General features: G+C 35.0%; 1 protein-coding gene across 3 annotated transcripts in view; it reads left to right on the top strand.

The window, feature by feature from the left end:
• LOC136831320 (carboxylesterase 4A-like) overlaps window positions 1-10,181 on the top strand; it is a 194,406-nt gene extending 184,225 nt beyond the window's left edge. The window contains exons 12-14 of one of the 3 annotated variants that reach the window (XM_067091542.1): window positions 960-1,058; window positions 7,804-7,913; window positions 9,689-10,181. In XM_067091542.1, coding sequence (XP_066947643.1) covers window positions 960-1,058; window positions 7,804-7,913; window positions 9,689-9,912 — 433 coding nt within the window. In that variant the 3' untranslated portion in view covers window positions 9,913-10,181. Of the gene's footprint in view, window positions 1-959; window positions 1,059-7,803; window positions 7,959-9,688 lie in introns of all 3 variants that reach the window. The other 2 variants (XM_067091553.1, XM_067091561.1) reach the window with 2 other exon arrangements.
• The last annotated feature ends 2,399 nt before the right edge of the window (window positions 10,182-12,580 follow it).

Genomic DNA, 12,580 nt, shown 5'->3' with positions numbered 1-12,580 from the left:
AAATTTATGAAAATGTAAAGCAAAGAATATCCAGCATAAATGATGGAAGTGTAAATCAAAGAATACTTAGCATGAACTGGAGATAAAGCAAAGAAAGTTAGTATAAACTGATGAAAATGTAAATCAAAGAATGGTTAACATAAACTGATGAAATTGTAAATCAAAGAATGGTTAGCATAAACTGATGAAATTGTAAATCGGAGAATGGTTAGCATAAACTGATGAAATTGTAAATCAAAGAATGGTTAGCATAAACCGATAAAATTGTAAATCAAAGAATGGTTAGGCTAAACTAATGAAATTGTAAATCAGAGAATGGTTAGCATAAACTGATGAAATTGTGAATCAAAGAATAGTCAGCACAAAGAATGGTCAACAGACACTGATGGAAATGTAAATCAAAGAACGGTTAGTTTATAAAGAATGGTTAGCGTAAGTTGATAAAAATGTCAACCAAGGAATGGTTAAATTTGTAAGGAATGATGAAGATGTAATTCAAAGAACAGTCAGTACAAACTGATGAAAATAGAAATCAAAGAATGATTAGTATAAATTGATAATAATGTAAACTGAAGAATAGTCAGAAAAAAAATTATGAAAATGCACAGCAAAGAATATTTAGCATAAATTGATAGAATGTAAATCAAAGAATAGTCAGCACAAACTGATGAAAAAGAAATCAAAGAATGGTTAGTTTAAATTGATGATAATGTAAATTGGAAAATAGTCAGGAAAAAAAATTGATGAAAATTCACAGCAAAGAATATTTAGCATCAATCGACAGAAATGTAAACCAAAGAATAGTCAGCACAAACTGATGAAAATAGAAATCAAAGAATGTTGAGCATAAACTAAAGAAAAATAATATAGGCATATTTCAGAAGAGACACATCGTCATCATATACTCTTGCAGCAGAGCACTTCCTAATGCCTCTTCTTTACCATTTCTGGCGTAACAGTAGGTCGCCCTCGAGCACTCTCAAGAGACCCAAGTCGCCAGGAAACCTCAAATCTCAAGGTTCCTTCAAGTCCTCTCACGGAGTTGCTACCATTAGCAGGTTAGTTGCAAGTCCAACGTCTTTTTCTGTCTTTGTTTTCTGTAAAAGAAAGCTAATGAGATGGGTATCTGTCTGTCCGTCCGCACTTTTTCTGTCCGCACTCAGATCTTAAAAACTACTTAGGCTAGGGGGCTGCAAATTGGTATGTTGGTCATCCACCCTCCAATCATCAAACATACCAAATTGCAGCCCTCTAGCCTCAGTAGTTCTTATTTTATTTAAGGTTAAATTAGTCATAATCGTACGTCTGGCAATGATATAGGCCAGGCCACCACCGACCCGTGGCTAAAATTTCATGGGCCGCGGCTCATACATCATTATACCGAGACCACCGAAACATAGATATATTTTCGGTGGTCTTGATTATACGTTGCACAGAAAACTCGATGACGCCGAAGAAACTTCGGCGCATTTATTACTTGTTATGTTCAGAAACGGACTGGCTAGCTAGCTAGCGTTCCGTGAAGTCCATGAAAATAATAAGGGATTGCTTTATATGTCGGTGTGAGCAAACCTGAAAGTGTTCCAAGAAAATTGCTATTCGAGGAAAGACACTTTTTCCTCAGAACTGGCAATCAAGTTATATCCTTAAGTGATGGACGCAGTAATGTGCTTACTAATTTTGAATCATTATCAGTTGTTTTATGTAATTACTGAAGTGTTCACAGAAAATTAATGGTTCGAGGAATGAAACTTTTTTCCTCTGAACTGGTAATCAAGTTGTATCCTCAGGTGTCTGGCGTAATACACTTACTAATTTCGAATCATTACCAATTGTTTTATGAAATCACTAAATAAAACTAAAAGAGTTGGCAATTGTTTTATGCAATTATTGATATGTTTCATGCAATGTGCCATCGCGACCAACATTTCTCTCTGAATGTGAATGACGGAAAGCAAAGGAATCGTGAAATAAAAAGCCGGAACCACTAAATAAAACTAAAAGGGTAAAATACAGTGTTAGTAAAAGACTTACTCTTGGGGGAAAAATATATATAAGAAAAGTGGACGATAATATATTCCGGATAGATGGAAGGGCTTAGACGAAGCCTAAATCCGAAGGGGATTGGAGGATGGAAAATGCAATATGTGTTTTTTTAAGAAGTTGAGGGGGGGGGGGATATTTTTCAACCGAAATTGCGGAAGAACTTGATTCATGGGCTTTGCGGAAAAGGTACATAAGGTCGAAAACGATTTACTAAGGACAGAAAATAAAACGAGTGAAAAATCGAGTTTTCTTTACATCGTATAATCAAGGCCACCGAAAACAGATCCATCTTTCGGTGGTCTCGGTATAATGCTGTGTGAGCCGCTGCCCATGAAGCTTTAATCACTGCTCGGTGGTGGCCTGGCCTATATCGTTGCCAGACGCACAAGTAAAGCTAACTTTAACCTTGAATAAAATAAAAACTAATGGGGCTAAAGGGTTGCAATTTGGTATGTTTGATGATTGGAGGGTGGATGATCAACGTCCCAATTTGCATCCCTCTAGCCTAAGTAGTTTTTAAGATCTGAGGGAGGACAGAAAAAGTGCGGACAGAAAAAAATGTGGACAGACAGACAAAGCCGGCACAATAGTTTTCTTTTACAGAAAACTAAACATGACAAGATAGTTTAAAGAAATGGTTGAAAATATATCTCAGTTTAAAAAGGAATTGCTGGTAACATTTTTTTTCTTCTCAATTTTGCCTGAAAGAGAAACAGGAATCTAAATGAGGAACAAACCGGATATCATTACTAATATAATATATATATCTTCTTCTTCTTCTTTTAACATGCTTATATATATATATATATATATATATATATATATATATATATATATATATATATATATATATATATATATATATATATATATATATTATATATTATATATGTGTGTATATATATATATATATATATATATATATATATATATATATATATATATATATATATATATATATATATATATATATATATATATATATATATATATATATATATATATATATATATTATATATATGTGTATATATATTATATATATATATATATATATATATATATATATATATATATATATATATATATATATATATATATATATATATATATATATATATAATCATCCATTAAGCTGACTTACCAGTACCTCTAAAAATCAACTATTTCTACTCATCCACCAATAAAAGTAACAGCAATTTTTCTATCATTCTAATTTCAATTTACCCTCTCAACCTTTCCAGCACTTACAGACTCTAAAGGTGTTCCTCTGGTTTATTTTTATACCTCAGTGACTCACAGATTTTAGCGGTAAGAAACTTGCATAAGTACCGTCACGTCACTCCACGTCACGTCACGTCAAAATATTCTCTCCAAGAAAACGTGTCGTGACGTGACGATAGATGCCGTGTGCTTGATGGTGACGTAATGGTGTGAACAAGTCCATTTGATTGCATGTAAGAAATTCTCACGTACTTTGACGTGACGTGATGTTATAATGTGAATCAGCCTTTCACTCCATTCGTTAACAAATGGCGTCGGAACCTCTTTTGCATAGGCCTATAGTCCACCTTCCAGTTCTGCTCGGCCTAACAGAAGCTTCCCTTTTATCATTATAACTTTTGAACATCGTCAGCAAGTAATCTGCTGTGCTGTACATTCTCAGCAACCTACTATACGTTGCTAGTCTATCGATTACGTCTAGAGGCGCCTCTCTCTCTCTCTCTCTCTCTCTCTCTCTCTCTCTCTCTCTCTTTCTCTCTCTCTCTCTCTCTCCTCCTATGAATCTATACAGCTATGTTTATATATATATATACATATATATATATATATATATATATATATATATATATATATATATATATATATATATATATATATATATATATATATATATATATATATATATATATATATATATATATTTATATATATATATATATATATATATATTTATATATATATATATATTTATATATATATATATATATATATATATATATATATATATATATATATATATATATATATATATATATATGTATGTATATATATATGTGTGTGAACATTTGTGCATCTACCCAAATAAACTCTGTTTATTACAAATAAAGGGAAAACATATTCTACTGGTTAAAAATTAATTGCTTTTTTTACGCGAAAACAAATTATTTGACCTCCAAAAACTAATTGGTTAGAATATCTATAACATTACAATGAATTTAAAAGTTCATTACAAAATAATATCATGAAACTATTATTTTTTAAAGGCAAACAAAATTATATAAGTTATTTGAGATTAGTTTTTGATGTAGTAGCATTTACTTTGTTCAATGGTAATTACAGTTGCTTTCTAATTACAATTTCACGAATATAGGTTTTGTATTCATTGATATTGTTCTCTTTATTATCATCATTAATAGTAAAACATTATTTGAAACACTTTTGCCTAGAAAAGATACATAATGTAATGGTAGCATAGTTCACCCACCTCTGCTCTAAAATGGAAGAGTGCAGTATCTGCAAAAATACAAAACTTTAAAAATGGTAGATAATGCAGTTTTCCCTTGTCTTGCTGCTGATTTTGCAGATACTGCAAATGGGACCCCCTAGATAAATCATTGAAGAATCATTCTGAAACGGCAGAATCTTGTGTATTAGTGTCCCACGAGACCAATAGGTGGCATGTCTCAATTTCGAAAATTTTGCAGATACTGCAGTTTTCCATTTTGGGTCAGTATTCTATTATGATTTTTCATGACAGATAAAAATAAAAAAAGACGTACGACCTTGCAAGGACTGAACAAAAAAATTCTATTCTATTCTGTTTTATTCTATTCTACTGTGATTTGTCACCACAAATAAAAATAGAAAAAAGACTGTAAAGAAACGTACGACCTTGCAAGGACTGATGAAAAAATAATAATAAAATTCTATTCTGTTCTATTCTATTCTATTCTATTATGATTTTTCATGACCAATAACAATAATAAAAAGACTATACAGAAATGTGCGACCTTGCAACGACTGATGTAAAAAAAATAATAAAATTCTATTCTGTTCTTTTCTATCATGATTTTTCATGACATATAACAATTTTTAAAAAGTCTACAGAAACGTACGACCTTGCAAGGACTGAGAAAAAAAATAATAATAAATCCGCTGGCCCTGAAAAGCGTTCTCCAACTCTCGTGGCAGAAAAGAAACTTGACCATTTTCGAGACATATAACCAAGACGAGGCTGTCGTGTAGACTTGAATACCTAAACCGCCGAAGGGGAAGAAGAAAAAGAAGAAGAAGAAGAAGAAGAAGAGTAACTCCTGGACATCATTGTTTTACGAAAACAATCGCGGAGATGGGAAGCTGGCTGCTGGAGGAATAAAAAAAAAAGGGGAAACAAATTTTCTCCTTTCTTGTAGGAAGCTCTTCCCTCGGTTTCAATTCAACGCTGACGGAATGGAGAGTCGTTTACACGTATCCATGGCATATATGTTTTGATGTCGGATCTTGTAGGTGGGGGGACACCAGCGGATCCATAAAAAGTTCATTGAGGGGCACCAATTTTCATATTATACAAAAAATATATATGTGTGTGTTTATATAATATAGAGATATATTCATCTAAATCTTCAATATTATTATATTGTAATTATTTTTCATGGGGGGGGGCGCCACGTGCCCAAGTGCCCCCCCCCCCCCCACCGGATCCTGGACCCGCTATTGTGTGGGGGGGAAGGTGAGAGATCACTTCGAATGCGAATCCTAATTATGGTTTCCAGCAGAGTGGAAAAGAAGAGGGAACGAAAACACAAAAGAAGAAGAAGAAGTATGAAGGTATTTGTAAAATGAAATCTGGCATAGCTGGAAGTTTAGTTTTCTGAAATAAGTTCTGAAGATGTACTGATATAATGAATTTGAATAGCAAGCGAATAGAAGACTCATACGTTCGCTCAGCAGAAAGGTGCAGATAAGAAAGAAAGGGTTCCAGGTAATTGGAGATGCGAGCTCGTTAGGGGAACGTGTGTAAGGAATAAAATGACCAAGTAAAAAACACACTTTCCTTAACCAGTTGATATTAGGAAATACCACTGAAAGAAAAAGAAGGAAATCACTACGAGAATACTTGACACTCAAGTGCATCTGCCAATTGGAACCTTAAGCAAAAGTGTACACACTGAGTTCAAAAGATCAACGTTATCCAAATTTAAGTCCTTCGCTTACTGATGACGTATCCAAAAGTAAAAAAGAGAGAAATTACTAATAGAATATGTAATCAGCTGCAAATTGAAACAAAATTGAGCGGTCTACCTTCAGAACTGTCGGAGATAGGTGTCTTTGAACAAATAAACAAACATTTTTACGCTTACTGCTCAAGTTACAGCCACTGCCCACAGACGTAATTGTCATAAGAGTCATAAGCAAAAGGGTTAAGAAACCATGTCAATAAAAGGACGTAGGTATATTCAGAAACTAATCCCAAATAGGTTATAGCAATATTAATTCAGTCAGAATATCTAAGATATCAAAGATTCTTCCAAATCCACTCAGTCATTAATACTGACGTGCTAGAAAGATGAACAAAAGTCTACTATGAATTAATACAATTATCAACCTTCCCTTTCTAGCGATGTGAATTAAAATGAATGAAAAATACCTTCAGTCTTCAATAATTGAATTGAATTGAATTAGATATAGAATTTGGGCCAAAGGCCAAGCACTGGGACCTGTGAGGTCATTCAGTGCTGAAACGGAAATTGACAGTAAAAGGTCTGAAAGGTGTAACTGGAGGAAAATCTCGCAGTTCCACTATGAATCAATTGTTAGGAGAGGGTGGAAAGTAAGATGGAAGAAAGAGAATACGATAGGAGGTACAGTAAAAGGAACGAAAGGGGTTGCAGCTAGGGGCCGAAGGCATGCTGCTAAGAACCTTAAGTAATGCCTGCAACGCACCGCGTGAGGCGCACTGAAGGCACTACCCTCCTATGGGGTCAGTCTTCAATAACAACGAAAAACATGAACAATCTCTTGACCTCAGAACACGATATGCAAATTATATCTGAACATCAAATTTTGAAACATAACGATGCATCACGAATGTCACTAATATCTATGTTCACTAACAATGTTTTGTGGGATTATCAGAGAAGTGAATTTCATAAAAAAATGTTTCTATTGCTTAGATCCAACTTGAAGTTACGTAAATGAGTTTTTTTAATTACCTACGAGTTTTTTCCACTGTAGTATGGACGCAGTTTTAGACTGAAAATCCATTAACGAGAAACGTGGGCGTTATACAATTTATTCTCTGTCAGTCTGGGTGTGACACGTGTTTTCTTTTAATGGATTGCATTCACCCCGTTTCCAACGTTGACTTGTATTCAACTTGTTTGTGACATGTATATGATTAGTTGAAGATGTGTGTTTCTGATATGTTATGTTTTAGACTGATCATCCACAGGCGAGAAACATGGACATCATATATATATATATATATATATATATATATATATATATATATATATATATATATATATATATATATATATATATATATATATATATATATATATATATATATATATATATAATATATATATATATATATATATATATATATATATATATATATATATATATATATATATATATATACATATATACATATATATACGCACTGTATATATATATCATCCCGTTCCCAGTGTTCGACCCCAACCAATCTGTGACGGCAAATGAATGATTTGTTTACATCTGCTCCTCAGGTCACCGAGGAGCGCGGGATGCCAGCGAGAGACCTCTTTTACGGTGCAACCCCCTTCTCTCCTGAGGGAGGACGATTCCCGCCCCAGGGCACAGTCTGTGGCCACGATTGGTGAGACCATCGGAACTCTTTAGAAACCCAAAAAAAATCAAAATAGTTAGGTTTAATCAGTATTGTTGACATTATCAAAACAATCACTCTCTCGCTTCCTTTGTTAGTCTCTCTGGATGTTTTTTTTTTTTCTTATTTTTTCTTTCAATCGTTCGGACTTTTGTTACTTAGATTTCAAGACTGGCGTAGGTTTGTTCTTCGTCGTTTTCGTCTGTTTATGTTTTCTTGTCCCGAGAATCTGATTGATATGTTTTTGTTGTTTTATGTCGTTGATCAAACGTGACCTCAGGACCCTTTCATAATATGCTTGTGACCGAAATTGAATGTTTTCGTTTAACTTTTACTGTTCATATTTTTTTAGATGTTTAAGTAAATCCTATGTATGTATTAAGTGCTTTAAATTAATATATGACACCTATTTTTTTTTACCTTACATAAAAGAATAAAAGCTACGGAACAGAAAAGACAGGCTGACAGATCTATAAATAACAACTTGTGTATTCAAAAACCTCATCTGTTTCCTTCCTTACTTAATCCTTCTCTTTTTATCTTTTAGTTTTATTTCCAGTTTCTGTTAAAGTCTGCATTGCAATAGGGTATGTCAGTTCGTATTGCATTTATTGGTACAGTGACAATGTTTGCTTACCTTAAATTTTCCTTCTGGTCATTTGTCCATCATTGTGCATCTAAACATCCCTTATTCATTGGCATAATATTTTCGTAACCATAACTAGAAGTTACTGCTACGCTTTTAAAAAGAAAATAAATATTAAAATGAAAGATAAAGCTCGTTCCAATAATCTTAGCCAGGAATTAGGCGGACCTTTCCCTTGTATATTTTTATTTATATATATATATATATTTTTTTTTTAGTTTTTCCTCAATTAAAGGTGGTTGATGTGAAAATGTCATTCATGCAGCTTTCTATGTCAATGTAGATTAGCTACCAAGCAGCATTTTTGCAATGTTCTCTTTCTTCGTCACTGCTTTTTAATGTTGTTTTTTCATGGCCTCCAGCTTCGTTTTATATCAGTGTGCCCATAGATTTAAGGGAAATTCGTGGCAAATGTCAAATTAGATGGATATGCTGTGAAGATAGGGTTGCTTCTTAAGAATGATCCTAGATTTGGGGAAAAAACTTAGAAAATATGAGTTTATTCCTTCAATTATGGATAAGTTTGATAAACTTCCTATGAAGTAAGGATTCCTTCTTAAGAATGATCCTAGATTTGGGGGAAAAACTTAGAAAATATAAGTTTATTCCTTCAATTATGGATAAGTGTGATAAACTTCCCATGAAGTCAGGGTTGCTTCTTAAAATGATCCTAGATTTGGGGAAAAAACTTAGAAAATATAAGTTTATTCCTTCATTTATGGAGAAGTTTGATAAACTTCTTATGGAGTAAGGATTCCTTCTTAAAAATGGTCGTAGATTTTGAAAAAAAAACTTTGTTTATTCCTTCAATTAAGAATAAGTTTGATAAACTTTCTATGAAGTAAGGATTCCTTCTTAAAAATTATCCTAGATCTGTTGAGAAAATCACAGACATTAAGTTTATTCCTTCTGTTGTGGATAAGTTCAACGAATATGCTGTGAAGTAATGATTGCTTCTTAAAAATGATGCCAGATTTGGTAAGAAAAATTCAGAAACTATAACTTTATTCCTTCTGTTATGGAGAAATACTTTAAGATTTAAAGATCAAGTCAATATTATTGGAACAGTGAGTAACCAACAAACTTTCATACGGGTTTCTTCTTTCTCTTCCTCACACAGCTGGCCAGCACCCTGTCACTGACGTCGGAGGCGGCTACAGGGCTTCCTCAGAGCCCCGCGAGAGCCCCCTGGGGCAAAAACTGGTCGGGGACGGCAACGAGAGGCCGAACGGATGGGCCACCTTCGTCGGAGACGTGCCAGAACCCCCGCCCCCACCGAGGACGTCCACACTGCGAAGGGAGAAGAAAGTCACCATCCTCGACGAGGCCGTCCACAGGTTATGATGATGACCTCCTCCTCCTCCTCCTCCTGTGTTCCCCCAAACCGAACTGTTTTTTCGATGAGGTTTTGCGTAAGAAGAAGAAGAAGAAGAACGAGCAAAAGAACTGAAGGTAAAACTGAAGGCTACTCCCGCGTCCATCTGGTTTTTTTTTTTTCGGTAATACCAGCTTATGTGCAAAATGGGCAGCCCCTTTAGGGATGAACGTAAAAATCATAAGCAAAAGACGGCAAGTGCCATAGCATTTAACAAAAGGCATAAACATAAACAAAATCATAATTAAAAGGTGGTAAACTGGCGGGAACCAGGCCGCGGAAGTAGTCTTCAGTTTTACCGAAATAAAAATAAAGAACAGTCAGTAACAGTTATACAAAGAAACTCCTCTGTGTCTTCACTCTAATTCTCTCAATTCAGTTGTTAGTTCTACGGATGACTCCGGATAGCCACAACCACTTCCAGCTAGAAAGAATGCCCGACTGTTACGAAGTTCCACTTCGCGTGTAGCTTCTTTCCAGTTTCCAGAACTCTGGAAAGTCTAGGTGGAATGTGTTACTGGAACTTATTCTAAGTGGAGGGGAACTGGAACTCTCTACTAGGAAGTTCCAGGACGTGTGTAGCTTCTTTTCAGTTTCCAGAACTCTGGAAAGTCTCGGTGGAATGCGTTACTGGAACTTACTCTAACCGGAGGGGAATTGGAACTCTCTACTAGGAAGCTCCAGGTCATGTGTAGCCTCTTTCCAGTTTCCAGAACTCTGGAAAGTCTCGGTGGAGTGTGTTACTGAAACTTTACTCTAACTGGAGGTGAATTGGAACACTCTACTAGGAAGTTCCAGGCCGTGTCTAGCCTCTTCCCAGTTTCCAGAACTCTGGAAAATCTCGGTGGAGTGTGTTACTGGAACTTTACTCTAACTGGAGGTGAATTAGAACACTCTACTAGGAAGTTCCAGGTCGTGTGTAGCTTCTTTCCAGTTTCCAGAACTCTGGAAAGTCTCGGTGGATTGTGTTACGGAACTTACACTCTAACTGGAGGGGAAAGAAAAATCTCTACTAGATCGAGTTAGAACTAGACAGAACTTAGAAAGTCAAAGCCCTCCAATGGATTCGCTCAAAAACCTTTTACTCATATTGTTTCGGAGAGAAGAAAGAGGCGTAGGACTCTCCAGAGTGAAATAGTTTATGTTTTTAACGGAAATCGTAGATGAAAACGGCGCGTTTATCATTACTTTCACCTCCGACGGCGGCGGCCGATCAGCGGAAGCAAAACGTGCAAAAAATAAGTGTGAGAAACGATGTTTTGCCTCTTCACATGATTTGGATTGTTGGTATAGCCTCGTCATTGTTGGCACATTATGTTTAAAAAGAGTCTATTTCATTTGCACGTGTGACTATTGGTAATCGTTTTCGGAACTAATCAGAGATATACGAAGCAGAAAGAAGAGACTAATTATATCGTCCCCGCAGTGGAATAATTACAATAATTAGTGATGTACAAAAATGTGATAACGAAGAAATTAACCTGTATAGACCCTTCATAGTTTGTAGAAAGAGAATTAACCGGAAATATGGCATAATATCTTTTTATATCAGTCCCTGTGAGCCTTGGAAACGATAGGCCTATACCAGATGGAAAATTACAATAGTTATATAGATAGTTTTTATCTAATGTGATGGTTTTTCTGTTGTCTACGGCGATGTACCTTCGGCACTCTGTCTCCACTGACCGGAGAGAATCCACTCGTTCAGCTTCGAAGTATTTGTTGCTATACATTGCAAAAAAAACAAAAAACAAAAAACAAGGATTCTTAGTCAAAGAAAAGTGTTAGGAGTTTCTTTCGACCTTTCAGGATACGACAGACTGATATCAAATCACCAACAAAAATGAAATTCTATATAAAAAAAATAATAAGCCGTAAGAACTTCGAAAAAAAAAAATTAAAACGTTGTTTGTAACTTTCACATCATATTTATTGCTTGAATATATTTTCGAAGCCTATTTATCTATGTGCAGCAATATGTGTTTCCTAAAGCCTTCAGTGGCAAAACGTAACCCCATCCCCCAACCCCCTCCTCGTCTCCCAGGTCCTAAAAATGACCCCATTCTCTGTAAAATTATTCCAATTCCAGACAAACCCTAATCTGTCGGGAACCTTACTAGCCTCACCCTACCTAACTACTTACCTATCCCTCTCCCCCCCCCCCCCCCAAAATAACCACGTCAACAGTAAAAAACTAAAAAAACACCCCACCCCCAGACCCTCTTTGTAGTTCTTTGACTTCATTAGACTTGGCGTCTGGTAATGATGTATTTGTTTCTATCGAGGGAAGTGTCAGAATTGTATAAAATATAAAATATCTCACCTGTGGAAATGAGTGGACCATATCAAGGGAAACTTCAAGTAAAAAGTATCGCGACTGGTTTACGTATTATGACTGTGAGTGTATGTGCATACGTGTGTGCATGTTTGTGTGTGTATGAGGTTTATGTGTGTAAATGTCTGCGAGTATGTGTGTGTGTTTTTGTCGTAACTGGAAAGCCGTCATCATCAACTCTCTCATACGATTCCGTTCAATGTCATTTATTATTATTATTTTTTTCAGGATGGAATTTTGACTCGGCGAGAGGCACCGCATGAGAATGTCGAATAAAAGATGGTGTTATTCCATGTAAATAA

The sequence above is a fragment of the Macrobrachium rosenbergii genome, chromosome 4 (genome assembly GCF_040412425.1).
Source record: "Macrobrachium rosenbergii isolate ZJJX-2024 chromosome 4, ASM4041242v1, whole genome shotgun sequence".
Classification (NCBI taxonomy): Eukaryota; Metazoa; Arthropoda; class Malacostraca; order Decapoda; family Palaemonidae; genus Macrobrachium; species Macrobrachium rosenbergii.
Note: the sequence above shows the minus strand (reverse complement) of the source record. Positions and strands in the feature narration are given on the sequence as shown.